We start from the raw sequence: 20688 nt of genomic DNA, 5'->3' as shown, positions 1-20688 counted from the left end.
AATGGTTCCAGTTACAATACAATAGCATTTGCAATAAATAACATTTTCTAGAAACAGATTCCTAATATAAATTCTGTAATAGCTCACCCATCCACCCACAGGGAGAAGTGCTTTCATACAGAGACAAAATACAGATGTGCAGCTCATCTGCACCTGATTCATAGTCTGTACAAAAATCATTTGCCTTTGTTGCCTCCTTCTTAAAATTTTATTTCTAAATTTTCTATTTCCCTCCTTTGCCTTGGGGAGTTAAGGATATAAAAGGTACATGAAATGGGTTTTTCTTTGCTGCAGAAGTATAGGATTAGTATTCAAGTTAGGGATCCCTGATAAGCAATAACTGACATTAAGAAACTAATTCATCTGTATCCCATTTCCCTTCTCCTGGAGGAACATCTTCCTCTCTCAAATCTCACCTAAATGTCAGAAGACTATACTTAGTGTTCTTTTATTACCACCACCCTGAAGCTCCACCTGACTACTGCCCATTACCGGTATACAGGGGGCAAAATTAATTTCACTTGGGGTGAGCAGGAAGAGAACATTTCCCTAGGAACTCAATTACTTCAAGAACATCAGAGTATCTGAGGAAATTTTGCACCAGCACCGAGAACACATGCATGCACTCACTGTCTCACTGTTAAGTTCCTTGCATGTGTGTGAACTTCTGATTGCCCAAAGGAGACAAAAGAAAGGAAAATTGACACTGTATAAGCAAACAGCTGACAGCACAAAACAGATGCTTGAACAGCACTTTTATCTGATGCATCTGACAGAGGGAAAGTAAGACTGTTTACTAAAAGGACAGAGTTGATAATCTATTCTTACACACACAACAAGAATAACCTTTTTCACCTATGTAAATAAACAATTGTCTGTAATTAGACATATTGCATTTTGCTTTGTTTTTTTCTACTTAATATGACAGGTTGAACCACAGGACAGAGAATTTGGATGTGGATCTCAACAGATTTGCCAAGGTAAACTTTCTTCCATACTGCAGTACGGAAAAATAAAGTTAGGAAAATAAAATCCACAAGACCTGTTCACAGCCATGGCAGTTTCATGTTGTGTATGTGCTGCATTGAATACTAAAATTGGATACTGAACCTGTTTAATACTTGGGAAGTTTTTTTCCAAAATACACTCCTTCCTTAAAATGCAAACAAAGGCAGTCCTTTTACATAGCTGGACAATCCCTTGTGTGTGTAAAATCAAGACACGAATGAAAATCCAGTGCTTACATTTCAAGGCAATGAGGCACTGCAAGTATCACTACACTGCCTGCCTTCAACAAGAGGCAGTATCTTAGCAGTGCCAAACTGAATTATTCTTTATTTTCAGTAGACTCTGAGCCACACAGGACAAGCTCTATCTGGTTTCCTCTGCTTTTCAGTGCAGATGAGTCTTTTGGGAATTTTACAAATCAGCTGCCAGTACTCTTTCTCTATGTGAAGGAAAACAGTGTGCAGAAGTAAATGTGAGGACTGAGAACCTGCTTGGAATCTATAATAACCTGAAACAAAGGATTAGAATCCAAATCCTGCCATTGTGTTTGCATTACAGCCAGTTTTCTGACCCTTCATTCAAGGTATGAACTGACATCCTGCAAGAAAGCAGTAGTTCTAGAAGTAACAATTATACTGAATCAAGATTCAAGGCTTGCTATAGTCCCTCCTAAATTCCTGACACAAACATGCTTGCCCAAGTGACACAAACGTGATACCACAAATTCACAGAGCCAGAAATTATTGCTTTCAGCTTCTGTGCAAGTGCCACATATTAAAAGCAAGCCTGCTCTTATGGTAAGAGGAATAACTTCTTCCAAGCAGGTGGAATAATCAAAGTAGAATCAGAAGCAGCTGAAAAATTTAAACTACATTCAACTTTGAAAACACAGCTAAAATACTGTTAGCAATAAAGATGTTAAAGTATCACCAGAGAACTGAATTTACCAAGCAACTTCCACTTGCTAGGGCCTTATACAATAAGAAACTGGTCTAAATATTTCTTATTTGTTAGAGTGAGAAACACTTAGTCAAATCATGCATATGTTCTCATGGCCCATGAACTTACCAGAGATCCAAAGAACTGGGCCCACCAGTGTGCATCCATGGGCAGGGGAATAGTCCTGGAAATTCTGCAGCATTAAGGAATGCAGGTTTATGATTCGTGCAGTTGTTTTACTAGAGAAATGATTCTTCATTTTGGTGGGGTTTGAATGTTTGTTTTTGTTTTAAAAAAAGATATTTTAATACCTTCAAAGAAGAACATCCTAGGTTTCAGCACTGGCTTTAAAAACATAAAATAAACCCAAAAGACATAAGTCACTAATTTCACAAAACTGACAGATGCTGCAGACTGCACTGACATGTCCTAGAAGGTAAGCTTATAGATAAAGGCACACTGGAGACAGTATTTAGCAGAAGCATCAATGGCAGCACAGCACGTACAAACTTGAAATTATTTAGGCAACTTATTTCCTTGTTTAAAAATGCATGTTTTCAAGAGAATAATTCCTGGTAGAACATTCTGTTTAGTTGTTCACAATGGATTAAGCCAAACATTTGGATTTCAAAGGACAGAAATAAATTACTGTTTTGAGTGGGCTTTAAATTTTTTCAGGAATGCTTTAAAATGAACACTGCTTTTATTATGTTAACACATCTGGAGCAGGAACTGAAAGACATCAGAAGCTGACCTTGCTTTTGTTGATCAAGATATTTAAAAATATATACATATACATACACACTCACACTCTCAAGAAGAGGGAGAGTGTGATAAAGTAGATTTGTTTCAAGAAATAGCCTAAACCCCCCATACACAGAGCTGAAACTTGGTTTCTGAATAAAGCAAATCATACCATTCATACTGCACTGCTTATGGGAAAAGCACAGACAACACCTGTATTAGCCCTTTTTAGCTCTTCACTGCCTCTCCCACCACAATGACTCCTGCAGTCACATAAAGATCTCCAGAAAAACGCAGGGCTGGACACAGGGTAAATACTCCTCAGTGCTGAATTAGTAGCCTTAGGGACTGCTACTGACTGCACTTGATAATCAAAAGTATGAAACAAGTTATGAGCATGCTATGTTGCTGCAACTTTTGACCACTGATTTCTTCCAGCCTAGACAGTTTTGAGTGCTGCCCAAGTCCATTAACAAGAGAACCACAGAAGCCACAGTGTTCAACCCAGCTACTCTGTTGTGTCAGACTTCAAAGAAAGGATGGAGAAAGCCCCAAAATCCTCAACTACATTATTCCTCATGATGGAAATGGGCTATGTACTCTCCCTGATCCTTGTAAACTGCTCCCCTCAATCTCTATACTGCTCCATCCTCTGATAACAGGTTCTCTACCACTGGATTAAAAAAATCCAAAACAACAAAACAAACCCCCAAAACATTAAAAAAAAACCCTCTTCAAAAATGCTCCCAGAGGAATGCTTTCTCCATCAAAACACATCTTCCTCTATCTCAGCCCTAGACTTCAGTACATCAGTAGAGTACCCCCAGGAAAAGCTGATGTCATGGCTAAACAGTACCACTTGATACAGATGCTCCCACAAGTGAGGCCTGTGTATAAAAGTCAGGTCTTCAGTTAGGGATTTCAAAAGCAGTATTGGGGACATGATTTCAAAGCCTAACAAGCAGACTGTGAAGAAATTACCCAGACTGTGAACAAGAATGTCAGATCTGCAATACACCTATCCTTGCCAAAGACCAAAAAGGATCTCTTTAGGCCAATACACCCAGTCACTCAATAGCCAGAGAGAAAAAAGTCAAACAATCTTATGTTCAAGCTAAAACATTGCTCAATACCAATTACCACGACAATGAAAGTACAATGAACCTCTTGCTCCACACAGGGCATTTGCCACAAACATTTCACTGCACAAGTGCCCAGCACATCCTTTAACTGGGCACTTGATACTGACAGATGAAACTCACCTCAGCTGAGCATTCAGTCTTAAAAGGTCCAGAGCTCCTCAAAGTGATCTAAAAAGATTGTTTGGGATGCTCAAAATGCTTCTTAAGTTGCATCACACCAAGTCCTTCCTGCTACAGTTTCCTGGATGGACATGGGAGAGCCAAAGCAATTTGATCATTACAGAAGCAACCTAAGGCTGGATTTCCCTGCAGACATCACACCTCCTATGTGAATACAGGGAATGTTGCATCCTACAGGACACAGATATACCATGTTACATTACAGCTGATCCAGTGCAACTGCTCCAGTTTTTAACTTTCTCTGAAAACAAGAATGTTTTCACCCAATGAATACTACCCTACCCAATGAACACTATCCTAGAAAAGGAAGTCCCAAAGTACAGATGGATAAAGACAATGCACTAAAAATGCCCTTTGTGTTTCCATCCTAAACTAAAAATTAAGATGGAACCTGTGGCCACATATTGCTCTCTATAATTGTAAGGAACTTCATCTATATTGGCTTTTGCTGTTGTAAATCACACCACTTCTCAAAGAGAGCATTAGGAGCACATATTAATCTGTATGCTGTTGTTAGTTACCATAGTTTATAGCAGAACAGCCCTGGCTAGTTTTGTAGTAGTGATATAGAAAAAACGCCTTCTGAAGTTCAAACATTCAGCACAAAATATGCAAGAAATAAGATGTGCTTTTTCTTGTTCCTATAATGGTGACAAGAGGAGTTAGCTGACCATCTAATCCTTTCTCCCTCCTTCTGCCTTCCCCTACCTGTGCTAAAAATTTACCCTTTAATCTGCAATTAGTTGATATTTTAGGAAGATTTTGGTTCTGGAAAAACAGAAGTGGGCCAACGTTTCAGATGTGTCGCACCAGTGTGCTCTGTGCTTTTACCCTCATTCAGTTATCTGTCTTTGGAGCTGTAGTTGAAGGAAACTCCATTTCTGACAGACCCATTTATAAGTGTTCTAGAATTCTCTCTTTCAATCTTTTCTCTGCTGAAGATAGTGTCCTGATCACTGTCAAACTCTGACTCAGAGACCATCAGACTGGAGTTGTGTTCTGTACTTCTGTGTTTTATACCTGACAATAGAAAAGCAAAACAAACTCATTAGAAAGGCTTGGATTTTTAGTAGCATATTACCATCTTCTCCCCTGCTGTGATATGAAAGGTAAGTGAAAACATTCCCTGAAGTGCAATGTAACAGCACTCACCAATACAAAAACTGACTTTAGAAGTATCATATACCATTTCAGATACTTTTATGACTTCATTGCAGGCCCATCAGTTTACAACTCTGAAATGTAAATATAAGTATTTAAATTTAAATGTAGTTGAACAACTAGATTATCTTAGTACACACCCAATATATTAGTAATATCTTGAATCTGGAATCAATCTGTCCACTCAATGACCTTATTAACATGAGTGGCAATGAAAGGTCAAGATTTCTACAGAAATATTATCTCTGTCTTTCTAGGACAGCAGTTTCTCAGAATGATTTTGCTTCCTTGGATTCCAACATTTCCCTGGCTAAAAACTATAAGTCAGGTAAATTAAAAGACATGTAAACAGCAGCTGAAATCTACTGATGTGTAACAGGGCACTGATGGGTCATGAGGGAACTGCTGTGCAGCCACAAAACCAGCTCCAAATTAAAGCATGTGCTGAGGAGGAAGGCTGACATGGAGAAAATCAGTGGGGCAATTGAATGTTCTAAATTAAGATAAACTCTGAAGCTCAGAGCAGAGGCTGAGCCCAAGGCTTTATTAAAGAAATTAACTGATTCTCCCACATCCACTTCACTGTCTATTTGTATCTACGATTCCCAAACCTGTAGGCCTGCTTCTGGGCTCCTCCTGCCTACAGGTATAAATTCAGACACCCTGGCTGCACAGTTGGTGGGTGAGCTTCCAGACTGCCATACAGCACCTACCGTATTTGGGCCGTAGCTCCATCCTCTCCTGTTCGTCTATGTTATCTAGGATGGTATATTTTGTTTTCTTTCTTATCTTTGTCCTCTTCCTGCTAAAAAGATAGTAACCAAAAAGACATTTAATTCTCATGTACACAAATAAATCTGCCCCCCACTTTCTTTTCATATACATACACCAATATACAGAATGTCATTGTATTTTCTCACCTCCACTTAAAAATACTGCTAGTTTATACCTGAGTAAGGCAGTTGTACAATATGGACAAGACAGTATAGCTAATTTTCACTGATATAAAAAGATGAAGAAAGAAAGGTAGATTGATTTGCTCTCCTAAGCCACAGTTTGTTCAATTTCAGCATAGTAACTACAAACATGGTAGATGAATATTCATGTGCCCCACAGTTCACAGTGGAGAAGCTACCTTACTGCTCAGCCAGCATTACAGCAACAGGCAGCCTGGGCCTCCTCTCCATGATCTTCTGTAGAATTCATCTGGCAACTCAAAGTTTTTAAAAACTCCAAATCTCCAGCCAAATCTTGAGTCTACACTGTCTTTTTCATGTGGTTTCCACAAGGCAAAGGGAATCTCTTGACATTCTGTCCCATGCTGTAATTCCCTCCTCTTTGTCACATGGATCTGTATCAACGAGCCCTCACTCTCAGGCACAAGCCATATGAGGACAAAGGACAGAAGCAGCTGAACTTAAAAAAAATCCCTCAAATAATCATCCAATATGCACAAGCCTGTGAGGCTCCATCCCACACTGTGGGAGCGGAATGGGTCACACTTTACTATTTAAAGTTTTCTATTAACAGCGCTGTTCCTTCAACCATAAAAAATAAAATTGGTATCAACTCCTACACATCCTTTACATACTGCAAAGACACCCTAGAAAAAGATGAAAACCCAGAAAGATTGTGATGGCATTTATTTTTTGCTAACACCTGAACAAGCTATCTATTTGCTGAGCTGTTTGAGCTGCAGCAAAAACACTTGCTCTAGTGACAGAACTTGCAGGGGCTTGTCACTTGAAAGAGAATTTCTTATCAGCTCACTAGGAAAGACTGGAGGGGAGGCAGGGAGAGAAAAAACATTCAGTAGTATGAATGCTCCTGTTTAAGGAAAGAGGAAGCAAGAAGTCTGCATGACTGAGATCACTAGAGTACTCCTTGCCTGTAAGCCACATGTAGCCTGGGCACCCACCCTTCTTGTCCAAAGCATAAAACAGACTGGGAGCAGATCCCTTCCCATGGCCTAGAACATTCCTACATCAGTGACCTTCAGCACGTGCCTTTTGATTTTTTAGCAGGGAGTACCTGCAGGACTCAGTAGGAGACTGAAGATCTGCAGTATACTCTCAGCATTTTAACATCAATTATCACTTAATATGAAGGATACTGCAACATCAACTTTTTGGTTTTCATAATTCAGAAGAGCACAGACACACAAATGGATGCTCCTTCTTTTTTCAAAAGAAGTGTGTGTCTACAGAGACAGCTACAGGAAGCTCCTCACATGTCCAAAATGAGCTCTGTGGTTTAGTGCTACGGACTGGACTAAAACGTGGCAGTTGTGTGCAATTTTTGTGTAGACCCCATCAAAAAGAACACAAATCATGTACCTTTTACAGCAGCAGATGCAGAACCAGGCAAGCCCTACCATGACCACAATCAAAATAAAAACAGATACAGTCACATAGAGTATACTCCACTCTGAAAAAAGAAACACAACAGTGTTTTGTAAGGTCATATGAATAGAGTAACTGCTAATACAACTCCATTAAAATAACCAATCCTGAGGAAAGGGGAGTGGCAACAGGAATGTAGAAAAACTCAGCACCAACATATTCTTAGAGGAATTCCTAAAAATCTTTAAGCTTTAAGATTAGAAGTGCACATTAGATATACTATTAGGTATTAGATACTCTCAAACACCTTTTACCATCCCAAGATATCTGAAGTCTATGTGGAACTGACAGTCCTGCAAAGGGTCATGGTTATCACCTCAGTTATCATTCCCTAACTGAAATAAAAAGAGGTGCTCTGGGTCTGGCACTTTAGAAGTACTTCAGAAGAGGAGCTGATTAGATGTAGATCCTTCTAGTTCCACATTTATATTTATAAATCCAGGTAAATAGGAAAGGATACAGAGAGATTTGCAATCATTTGAACTACAACATGTGTATACTCACAGTTGTCAGTGTTATCAGGTTCTAAAGGTCAGTATTGGTCAATCTGGAAGACTGATGTCTTCTTTGCTTAGATCAGATCATATTCTGGCACAGAAGCATCAACCACCCACTCAGAGAAATTGAAATTGTTGCCTCTTTTCCAGCTTTGCAACAGTGCTACTCAAAAGCTTTGCAATGCCCATGTTATTCAACAAACCCTCCAAGTGGCCCCAAATTGTTGCAAAATCTCCCTCCCACTACCAAGTTTTCACATTATTTAATCAAATAGTGATTCTCTTCAAAATTTAGGCTACTACTGTCAAGATATCATTTCAAGAAATTATTCAAATATCTTTCTATAGAAAAGTATTGTTGGGCTGGAAAACACAGACTGTTTTAGCCTCCCCTCAGCATCTACCTCTTAAGTATTCCCCATTCTGAGAACAAATAATCGACAATCTCACATGACAACAAGTTACTCTTGAAAGACATCCCACAACACCCAAACTCACCACAATTACTCTCTCCATCATTGAAATAACGATGAATCAAGTTTTCCATCCACAGCTGGTAGCAAATGCAGCGCTTTGTTATGGGGTCACAGTGCCCATGTCCAGAGCATTTCAAAAGACAGGCTAAGAACAGAACCAAACACAGGGTCCATTGTGTAAGTGGACAACTTGTCATCCATTCTCTTAATGTTAGACTAGATTGGTGGCAAGCCATCTGGCTCATAACACTGTGATATGTTTTGAAACTCCCTTTCCTTTGGGGTTATGTTTCAAACAGATCTACAATCTAGCAGACTGGTAGCTCTGCAGAAAAATAATGTAATCAGAGTATATTTATAATAGAACAACAACCTTCTCAACCAGTAAATAGAGACAGAATTTACTGCACAATCAGTGACTATTTTATCACCAGAGCTTGCTTACTTTGTTTGTACTTGAATTGTTGTGTCCTGATTTTAAATTATGGAGAAGTTGTGTCTGTAATACCTAAGGATCATAAAGGGTTGACATTACTAGTGAAGCTTAAAATAAGCTTAGAAGTTCAAGTATCTTTTTGGGCAAAATAAAGAGTTCATTATAGGAAACCCCAGTGGCCTGTGTATATTGCAAAGCTTGGAAGACTAGGTGGTAACACTGATATCACCCATTTTGCCTGATACAGGCAGACAAGAAGTTAGATTACAAGCCTATTTACTGGACACTAAAAGCCCTGAAGGAAGCATAGACATGACACATATCTACTTTATGGCTATATTAAGTTTTGCATATCTTGTAAGAAAAGGTATCTTAATCCTCATAATCTCATCATCCTTAAATATACCTTTAAGGTATCTTTATCCTCATTCCACAGGCCTTCCTGATGCAGACCAGATTAAGATGTGCTTTTGCCTGCTGATACAGATGACGTCTTTTAAGAGTGACTGACACCAGTCTACCTACCACAAATCATGAAGCATTTTAAGTATTGTCCTCAACATCATCTTTTGTAAAGCTACACCCACCAAGCCCAGACACCAGATGGCAGACAGAAAGACTTCATGCAGTGTTTCCAGGTGCTGTGTTAGCCAAATGTCTGCAAAGTTCTGAGCTGGGCAAGCACAACCCAGAACATACCAGCCGTGTCAACTCGCAGGACTTTAAAAAGCAGGAAGTCAGCCTTCTGTTTCAAAAGCTGCACGTGCAGAGTCCGTGAGACGTCTGATGCCTTGATCACCGTGGAAGGATGCCCGTTCTGCACGTAGAACACAACTGCGGTGCTGCAGAAAGCACAGCTAAAGTCAGGACTGCTGTCACAGACCACTTTTGTTCAGCAATAAAGGCATATAGCGTTTAGTCTTTCTTGCTTCTGGAAAGCCAACATCACCACTGATAAAGATTAGGGAACTCTGTCTGTGGAGCACTCAACTGATCTTCATTCTGAGCTGGGAACACCAGCAGTTCTTGGGATTCTCAGTTTCACAGAAGACAGAGGAGGATAACAGCAAATATAATTCCTCCTTGGTCTTCCTGACTTTTGCTTTAAGTATGTATACATTTGCTTTCTCCACTGTCATATAAAGCCTGTCACAAAACACTCTGAAGCAATTTCACTAAATTTAGGAAACTGAATTTAATAGAAGAAAAAGCTCAGACGCAAGGGATGCAGAGAACTTCATGTGGAAGCCCTCCTGCCCTGTCATCCACAACTTGTAAGTTGGGTGGGTCGTCCTGTATCAGACACTTCAGGGAACATTTTAATTTGAAAAGCTGTGATTAAAAATATCATAGCTATAAATTGTAGACTTTCCACACTGTGTTTTTAAATTTTAAGAAGCTCCCCAAAAGCTAAACAAACATCAAAATGGGTTCTAAATTACAAAGTGGTTGACAAGTAATTTAAAGCTAACTCATGTAAACAGGTTCTACCAATCATGCTGACAAGTTTCTCAGGGTATACACAGCCATCTCTAGCATTCTACACCAAGTGGAGGGAGTATTTCTTCTTCACGGTAAAATACCCCATTTAAGAGAATCCACTGTGGAGTTTTCTGTGCCAAAAAATGGATTTTCATCACCAGTTACCTGGGAAAATGTTTATAAAATATTAAGAATATCAAAACCATGGAGAAGAAGTAGAAAAAAAAGGGGAAATAAAATAGGTTTGATTAAACAGAGCTGGAACATTATTCTGAAATACAATAAATGCTTCACTGTGAGAAAGTCTGTTTATCTCACTCCATCCAACATTTGGAAAAAACAGCAGCACTGTATGGAACAAAGACACTGAAATATGCATAGACTTTCTTTAAAGGAAAAAGAAAAAACTTGTACAGAAGAAATGGGATTTTTTTAAAACAAAACACAGCAGTTCTGAGCCTCTACAGAGTTTACTTCATCAATTTTCTACCTTCTACCAAGAAATTCACCTTTTACAGTATATTCTGTTGAGAAGTATAGCATTTTTTGTCATCTTACGAAAGATTATTTTGCAACTAATTATGAGCAGTGAGAGAGGCAAAGTAAATCACAAGTCTTTCTGGCACAACAGGACATCTTTGTACCTTATATCCGAGTAGGCTTGTATCTTCTGAACTTTGATATCTGAATCCAGAACATTTAGCAGTACAGCCAACTGTCTCACCAGAGTGTCCTTCTGCTGCTCACTTAGCTGTCCCACTCCAACCTGCAGGATCAGCTCCACCAGACCATTCCTTTTGGGATCTGACAGAAGAAGAACATGCTATTCCTTCAGAGCCTGGCAAGTATTTCAGTAGCAACATGCAGGACTTGAAAGTATTTATTAACACTATAGTTTTCTGCATAAGACCCCATCACTGATAAGCCAACTCTTTTGTGTTCTTAGAGAAGTACTCAGTTTATTTTGTCACATTATCTATGAAACACACCTGGTGGGTCCTAAGATAGTAACCCATCTTATCAATAAAAATAAAGTACTTCAGGGTGCACTTCCAGCATTTACACATTTCTGTGCAGAAGAGCAACTTCTGCTCTCCTAAATGCTGCCTTCTTAAAGTCAGAGGTAAGAACTAGATGAGTCCAATTACCAAGTTCCCTGCTAGTAATCTACTGCTGACAATTCAGGAAAAGGGAGCCAAAGAGGGACTCGTATTGTAGCATGCAAGACAGTGAACAAGTCTAAATGAGGATGGTAAATTTGAGAAACATCAGGTATGTTTACCCTGCCTACCCTTACAAACTGAGGTTTCTGTTGTATGGTGCTTGAATTTCTTGAGGGCCTTGCAAACAAAACAAACTTCACAGATATCTCATGAGAATCAGAATCCAATTACTATGACTACCATTATCATTGCCCAGAAGCCAGATAAACAAGGTATCTCTGACAGACCCAAAATTTCAGATTCTTTTCCTGAGACTTCAACTTCCATCACTTAGCTATTTCACCTGCATTTACAACCCCCTGAAATTCTTTGAGGAATTTTTTGGTCTTTCAGGATGAAAGGAGAAAAACAAACAAAGCCACACTTTCAACCATCAAACAGCAGCATTTGTACTTAAATTTAATGGTCAGCTCCCATCTCTTTCTATTGGCCAAACTAATTAACAACCAGAAAAAGAAACAAAAAAACCCAAAGATTAATGAGAAGCAACAAAAGCCTAATGAAAATATCAACTAGTAGGTATAATTTTTATTTATTTATGGTCCTAACTGTGGCAACGGTAGTAGCTAAGAATCCTTATGTCACCTTTTAACACACTTGGGCCTAGTCACAGAACAGTAAGAAGGCAGAAAGAGAGAGACCTGTTTGCTCTGTGTTTTAACTTGAGAGATTCTCATCAACATCTGAATAAATAAGTGAAGAGGAGAACAAAGATGTGGTATTCACAACATGTCGATGACCTTTTAATTGTCATACCAGGCCGCACTTCAACAGTTGCTGAATCAACATCCGAGTCTCCCTTAGCATCTGTCACTTTCAAGTGGAAAATATAGGTTCCTTCCACAAGGTTAGTTAGCTGCAGTACTGCCTCGTGGTCTGAGCCATGGATCACATCCTGCAAAAACAAGGTCCAGAATAGTTACACCCTCAGAGAAAGATTTCATTTGCAGTTTTCATTATCAAGTCAGCTATCTGGTATGATGCTGTGTGCTCTTGCTTTGACTTTTGGGACAAATGTGACCTACCCACAGTTTATAGCAGAGTAATGAAATTTGGAAGTGACATTTAATGAGGATGTCTGCACACTATGGATATTTTCATTAAGAATACCCAAAGAGAGAACAGCTGACAATCTGAAGGACTCATCTTCTTGAAAATCCAAGACAGTTACATTATTATTTCTCAATTTTATTCTGGTATCCTTAGTTCTGCTTCCTTAACTCCTAATTTCTTCTTCTTGGAGTTCATGCATTTTCAACTATCAACTCTGCCAGCTATATTTAAGCTAAACCTTTTCAATTCTTACAGACTCATGTGAATCGCTTCTAAAAGTTTTTTTTTTATGACTTTGCTTCTTCTCCTCTCCCAGTACTTGCTAATTTACTGATCTTGCTGATCTCCTTGAGACCAAAGAGCTGTCCACAAAACATTTTGCAAATAGGGAAAAAACCCAGTTTTACTAGCTGACACATAACTGAAGTTTATCCTCAGGTATTTCTGCTGTCTGCCCCACTCAGAGAGCAGAATTCCCTGCCCTAATCGTCTGCCAGGGAAGGTGCCTACACATGTAATACCATTTTTACCTTAAACTTTACCTCATATGCTACCAGGCAGGATTCCTTAATCTTTATTGGTACTTGCTCTCTCAGACCCTTCCTCCTTGGAATCCTTGGAATATCTGGATTTCAGATTTTATTTTTCTCTCAAACACATTAGTTTCATACTATCACCAATTACTCTGCATTGCTGCAGTCCTTAGTTACTATGTTCTCTAGCTGTACTGAAAACATCACCAGCCTCTTGAACTACAGCATTACAGAGAGCAGGAGAGACAAACCAGAAACAGGCAGCACACCTGACAGCATCTTATGGGCCATACCCGCTCTCCCTCCTGCAGTTACGTGCATAACAAAAGCCAAATTACATTACAACCTTCAAGAAACTTACCCCAGCTGCTGGGCTTTGACCATCCCGAATCCACAAATATGACACAATCCCCTGGTCATCAGCAGACCCTGAGCCATCCAAGGTAACAGAGTTGTTTGGAAGCACTAGAACATGCTTCCCACCAGCATGTGCCTGGGGTGGACTGTTGTTTTCTAGCCATAAAAATAGTGGAGAAGGATTTGCTTTCAAAACATGTGACATGCCATTGCCAATACACCCACACTGCAATTCTTTACCTGACAATTACAGACAATAACAACAGAACCTCATATCAAAGCTACAGGGAAAGGATGAGTGGGCATAAAAAATCTGGCTCTGAGCATATTGCAGTTGAGGAGAAAGATCTTTTTCAAAAAGCATTGTGGGATATTCTATTTACAGTCTCACAATAACTTAAGCATCCAATCTTCTCTGTCAAGCAAAAAGATTTTCTGCCTATTTAGAAACACAGCACAGTGTGAGATCACCATGCTGGGACCTTTTCATCTGGAAAATCACTTATTACCCAATAGAAGCTTGTGCAAGATCTTGTATCTTCAAAATGCCTGTATTTGGGCAAAATGCAATCAGGAAACTCAAGAGTAAGAGTAATTCCCAAATGTTTTTTGCTCACCACTAGCAGTGGAACTAAAGGCATGCATTGGGCATATGGTGAAAAAAAGCCAAAGAAGGATGAACATGTTCTCTTTTCAGAAACTAGACATCACTGATTTTTTTCAGAACACAACCAGTAAGCCAGGGCTCAAGGAAGCTGTGGGGCTGAGTGAAATACCTCACTGTACACAAACAGCTGGACATAAATAATCAATCCCAGGCAGATCTCAAGGGTGTTGTCTGTTAACAGCCCAAGGTTGTGCCTCTTCCAAGTAAAATCAGTTGACTAAACTAGGTTATTGGAAAACTGTGTATTTTTAATATTAAACCCGTGCCTGTAGACAGAACTTTATTGTGGCTACACTTCACAGCACAAACAAGACCATGGACACATTTGGGCAGACCTGTTGCCACATACTTCTAACTGAACACTAACTGAAACTCTGAAACAGGTCAAGCAATGTTGCACATGAGTAAAACAAACTCTAGCTTCTTCTCCAAGATGCACATGGGTCACAGCAATGCCAATCCCAAGTATAAATTGGGCAGAGACTAGATTGGGAATAGTCAGCATAATGCCTCTAATCCTTGAAGAGAAGGACTTGGGGTGTTGACTGACAAGAAGCTCAGCACGACCCAGCAATGTGCACTTGCAGTCCAGAAAGCCAACTGGATCCTGGGCTTGCTGAAGGCAACACATCCCTGCAAGTGTCCAAGGCCAGACTGGATGGGGCTTTGAGCTACCTGGTCTAGTGGAAGGTGTCCCAGCCTATGGCAGGAGGTTTAGAACAAGATGATTTTCAAGGTCCCTCCAAACCCAAACCACTCTATGATACTGTGATTATCCTAAAGCCTCTTCTACAGCTTGCATGTTGGGAAAAAAACCCACAAAATGTAAAACACCCCACACTACAGCAACTGTTTCTCTGAATAATTAAAAAAAAACCCAACCAAACAACCCCAACAAAAATAAACCCATCACAAGAACACACCACCAAAAAAAAAATTAAATTTTTAAGTGGAACCTGGTTCACTGAGATGTCACTTCTTGGATGTTACTTTAAAATCCACTGTAAAACTGCTTTTCTGCTCAAAGTTTAATTTCAAAGACAAAATAAAAAAATATCTTCTTAATGATGTAGACATACAATTGTCAAAAATATTATTTTGGAGCATGTTTATTATAACTAATTTTGTATATATTGAACATTGAAACAGCTTGCAACAAAGGAAATTAATTCTTCAAAGGAAATTAATTATTACTACTACACTACAAAAGAGCAGTTTTCTTAAACATATTTGAAATATAACACCAAATATGTTACACCTTTCTGTTCTGATTTCCTTAACATTTCACCAGCAACTGAATGAAGTGTCCAGTTGCCCGCCTTGCCCTAAGAGGCAGCAGCCAGGCTTACCTTCCTTCACAGTAATGGAGAGCACAGATGCACTGCTCAAGCCCTGCTGGTCTTTCACAGTCAGCCTGAAGTGATAGGTGCCAACCTGGAGACCAGTCACAGTTGCTATTGCCTTGTCAGCGTTTTCCATCTGTACAGAGCTTGGCCCACTGAAACAAAACATCTCACAAAAATAATTGTGCCCAGCCAGCCAAACTGTGACTTCAGCAGCATTGCTCAGGCCTTTTGATTCTGTGTGTTACAGTTCTATTACTGCTATAAGTACTGATGGCTAAAGAACCATTTGAGACATGAGCTTAGTTTAGAGAATTCCTTAATACCTTTTCTCAAGACATTCAAAGCACCCAAGCAAATATCCTTACCTATCAGAAGAGTAGAAAACACCCCCCAGAAGTTCAACCTCACCACGGTTCTAGCTCATGACAGCATGAAAGTAGAACTATAACTAACAGCTACTTCATGCAAATTAAATTGCTCTAAGAGCCACTCACAACCCATACTGTCTGCCAGCATAACTCTTCTTGTACCAAGAACAGCAGCTGCACGAGTAAAATACCTTGCCCTTTTAGTAAGGATCAGTTAGGTTTGCACATAAACATACAGTTATAAGATTTTGTAAAATATTTTCAATTATCATTCAAGAGTGATTTAGTCACCCATTACTGGAAGTTCAGGGCAAAGTGACTGACACTTTACTGTTCAATAAACAAGTAACTGAAAAACCCTAGTTCTGAGCACAAATGGAAAATTTCGTATATTACAGGATGCAACCCAAGTCTGCTACTTGCTTTTTAACAGGAGACACAGAAGTTCCTGTCATTTTCTCTTAATTTTATAAAAGTAGGCCTCAGAATGAAACATTGCAAAACATAGGCAGAGAGTGTCTGAGCTTTTCGAGTTCAGCTTAAAATTGCTATTTCTTACACTATTACTTACCCAAGTGGGATTGTCCTGAAAACAAGTTTCAAACATAATTCATGATTCATCATTCAACATGATTGGATAAGAGGCTCTAGACTCAACCATTTTCACTTTGTTCTCTGTTTTACTAAGGATTAGTAAAGTCTTTCGATACCTGATATTTTCCCAGTGATAGAAGACAATGCCTTGGTCATCTTGGCTTTTGCTTCCATCCAGTGTAGTACTTTCTACTGGGAAGGTCAACTCCTTGTCAGGGCCAGCCACTGCTACTGGAGGACTGTTATTTTCTGCAAAATTAGTATTTAGTGTATGACATTTTTGAGGTAGTCACTGGCAAGGCTTGCCAATCAGATTTTACATTGGGTATTTTAATAAAAATTTGATATATTGGCTCAAAAGGTACAAAGCACAAGTATGACATGCACAAGCCAGCAGGTGGGAGGCCCACTCTGCAGCAAGCCAAATCCCACAGCAAGTGGGATCACAAATCCCACATCAAGTACTTCCCTTTTTCATAGTTCTAGCTGAAGGCACAGTCACACTCCCAAAAATCTTGCTGCATGCTCAATGCATTATATAAAATGTCATAAAAAATGAGGGGTATTCTCCTGGTTCTACCACTCCACCCCTTTCAAAACCTCCCACACAAATATGATTCTTTGCCCTCACAGAAGATACTGACTCCTTCTCTCTGCTGCTCAAGGCCACTAAGTTACTGCCAATTGAGAGCCTTTGAGAATTTAGCAAAGAAACATAACCTGCTACTCTGTTTTCAGCCTCTTCTTTTGTGACATTGTAAAACTGGCAATGCTATCATTTTTCTGTATATTCATTTACCCTTGAGCCTGACTTCAGCAACAGCATCTTTCTAACTCCACACTGTAACGGGTTCTAAAAGGCACCACCACACACCACACTTCCAATTCATGTTCTTGTTTCTGCAGTGAATGACTGCTGTAAAGTTGCCCCAGAAGGGATAAACTACAAAGGATGCATATTAAGCAGCAACAGGAAGATAAAACATTTCTGCATGGTGGAATATGAGACCTGCACAGGGGCAGAAAAGGCTACTGGGGATGTAAAAGGCAAACATACTGTGAAAAAAAAGGCATTAAAAAATCACGAGGCCCAGATCATTTTGGCTTATTCATCATTTGGCTCCCAAACCTAAATAAACATGTGAAAGACATAGCTTTCGAAAAGTCCTTGGTTGACACTTCTTCCTTGGAAACACAAGGCAATTTGTTTAAGTGAATTCAAATCACACAAGGACTCTTGCAGGAGAATTGCAAAACAATAACAAAACTGAGCAAAGCACTGATTGATACTCTGAGCAGCTTCCAAAACAGACTCTGTAGGACATTAAACTCAAGAGTTACAATTTGGGTTTTAGAAGCAGATTCAAACAGACCTTTGTTGCCTTCCATAACCAGGCTGGTGTGAGCCCTCAGGATCACCACCTGGATTTTGTTTGATTCTACATTTGATTCTACACTTAACTGCCTGCTTTGACAGAAAATGGAGGTGGACAAGTCCTTGTTGCAGGGGTACCAGGCACTGGGGCCGCCATATCAGTGGTACAATGCGAGGAGACGAGGTGTTGGAGTCAAGGCAGCAGGGTGGGCCAGCCCTGAGGCAGCCAGCCATGCCTGCACTGACTTACCAGGCTGCACGATCAGTGTCACCTCAGCCGTGGAGCGCTGCCGTGCAGAGTCTGTCACAGTCAGCTGGAAGGTGTAATCTCCCTCCTGCATTGCAGAGAGCTGCAGGTACGGCGTCCGCACTCCCTTCGCAGCATCGGCAAGGACAGGGCACGAGACAAAACAGAAATGCTTGTGGGTAATGAAAGATCTTACAGAGCAAATGTAAGGAAAAAGAAATGCTTAAAGTCATAAATACAGTGTTTGAGCAAGGAGTTATGCACCTTGCAGATAAAAAGGAGGCTTAAAATTTGGCACACAGACAGAGGTAATGTGTTCACTATTCCAACTCTTCCTACCAACCCAGAGAAATATCTATAGGCAATAAATCCTACTTTCTTCCATTGGTATAACCACTGCATACATCACATCTCCACAACAATAATTGTGAAACACATGGAGCACTACCATTCTCAATTAGGAAATTAAACACTGGTGAAAATTCCTACAGCTTATTCCATTTCCTTAGGGATATTTTAAAACCAAACATAATGACATCCTTTAGTACTTACAAAAACTGTTAAATGCAAAACCAAGTTTGACTTGAACCCAGACAAATAGGGTTATGGAAAAACCCCCCATATTAAACAAGACAACTCTGTTCTGAGTTTACTCTTCCAGCAGCATTTGCTGATACCTATAGAAGTCATAAAATGACTGGGCCCAGCTATAGGTCCTTTTGCTAATAAAATGAACATTTGTGCATCTCTCATATGAGGAATACCAAATCATAATGCAAATAAGTTTGGCTTTCTTTTTTTCTTTTGGATAAAGATGACAATAAGAACAGAGACTTGATAAATGATTAACCAATCAGGAGAGGTACTTGCTACATTGCATTCTAACAGTAGATATCATATAATACACCACAGACCAGCATCCTCTGGCGTGGTCAAAAGAAGGGCCATGAAGATGGGTCAGAGGGCTGGTACACCAAAAAAAGGCTGAGAAAGTTGGGGTTGTTCAGCCTGGAGAAAAGAAGGCTCTGGACAGACCTCATTGCAGTCTCACAGTACCTAAAGGAGGCTTATAAAAGAAGGGAGAGGGACTTTTCATATGGGTAGATAGTGACAAGACAAGAGGGAATAGTTTCAAAGTGAAAGAGGGCAGGCTTAGATTAGATATTAGAAGAAATTATTTACTCAGAAGGTGGTGAAGCACTGGCACAGGTTGCCCAGAGAAGCTGTGGATACTCCATCACTGGAACTGTTTAAGGCCAAACTAGATGGGGCCCTGAACAATCTGGTCTAGTGAGTGACATCCCTGCCCATGGCAAGGTGTTGGAACAAGGTGATCTTCAATGTCCCTTCCAACCCAAACCATTCTATGATTCTGTGATCCTCAGCTTCAGGCACATGAAAAGGATTACTAGTCTGTTGAAAAGAAACTGTAACATGCACTTGCATTTCCACATTAAATACCCAGTGAATCCATTGGATATCTCAAAAAGTCATTTCCTTCCTTCAGAAAGGTTGCTCTAAGATTGAACAGCTCTCAAAACCTACAAGTTCAGTTTGCTTGGGTGCTTTTGGAAAGCTTTTGTCTTGGTGAATGATCAGAAAAAGTCATCATGCTGTAAGTCCTTCCATAATTTTTAATTTCCTCTACACTGTAGTCTTGCATTAATAATATTACTTCTTTCCTGAATAGATCTACAGTGATCTCTTTTCAGTTCTGAAGGTCTAAAGCATTTGCCAACATGGCAGAAATCAAGTCTCATGAATAATGGCCCCTGAGTTTCAGCTGGATTCATTGCATTAATTATCTCAACCACCTACAGAACTGTAAGAATCTCCAACTTAACAAATGCAAGTCCAATGAAAATATTTATTAACTTCTCAGATTAAAAAAACCCAAAACAACAACAACAACAGAAACAGTCATGAAAATAAGATAATAAATTCTGTAAGCCCTCACTGGAAACCCATGTTTTAGTGAGGATAAAAATCCACCACAGAGCATGGCTGCATAAACACCGCCAATAGGTCTTGTCATCTTTCACTCAGAAAATGAAGTTTCTATTTGAGTTCTACTCTCTCCAGGAGAAAGTGTTACAAGAAAACTCTGACCATCCCCACATTCTCCTACAACCAGTTTTCAGCCTGCCCAGAGCCTCAAAAGATGGGAGTCTGTGAAACAGCTTCTAGGGTTCAAGGACAGACAATGTGATCTTGAAGTCTTTCCAAACCACCAGGGAACAAGTAAGTTTGTTTGGCCCCAAATAATTAAAAAAAATATGAAAGGGAGTTAAAAGTAGTATATAAAATAAGAGCTGAACACATCTGAGAGAAAAACAAAAAAAAAACAAAACATAACTCTAGCTATTTCAGTGCTTCTGAGCAGTTATTTAGGTGTTTGCTCATGTTAGAGGCAAAAATAAAAGAGCTTTTCAATCCTATGAAAGGAGAAATACACATA

The 20688-nt window shown here is 39.6% G+C and overlaps 1 protein-coding gene across 2 annotated transcripts in view; it reads right to left on the bottom strand.

Annotated features, from left to right (window-relative positions):
* KIAA0319 (KIAA0319 ortholog) overlaps positions 1-20688 on the bottom strand; it is a 56865-nt gene continuing 36177 nt past the window's right edge. For both annotated transcript variants that reach the window (XM_030943836.1, XM_030943837.1), the window contains exons 11-21: positions 18234-18357; positions 16725-16857; positions 15650-15798; positions 13638-13789; positions 12447-12585; positions 11112-11271; positions 9685-9827; positions 8572-8694; positions 7511-7601; positions 5888-5979; positions 1-5033 (exon numbers count right to left, since the gene is read on the bottom strand). In XM_030943836.1, the coding sequence (XP_030799696.1) occupies positions 4855-5033; positions 5888-5979; positions 7511-7601; positions 8572-8694; positions 9685-9827; positions 11112-11271; positions 12447-12585; positions 13638-13789; positions 15650-15798; positions 16725-16857; positions 18234-18357 (1485 nt within the window). In that variant the 3' untranslated portion in view covers positions 1-4854. The remainder of the gene's footprint in view (positions 5034-5887; positions 5980-7510; positions 7602-8571; positions 8695-9684; positions 9828-11111; positions 11272-12446; positions 12586-13637; positions 13790-15649; positions 15799-16724; positions 16858-18233; positions 18358-20688) is intronic.

The sequence above is a fragment of the Camarhynchus parvulus genome, chromosome 2 (assembly GCF_901933205.1).
Source record: "Camarhynchus parvulus chromosome 2, STF_HiC, whole genome shotgun sequence".
NCBI classification, from domain to species: Eukaryota; Metazoa; Chordata; class Aves; order Passeriformes; family Thraupidae; genus Camarhynchus; species Camarhynchus parvulus.
This window is presented reverse-complemented; position numbering and strand designations above follow the sequence as displayed.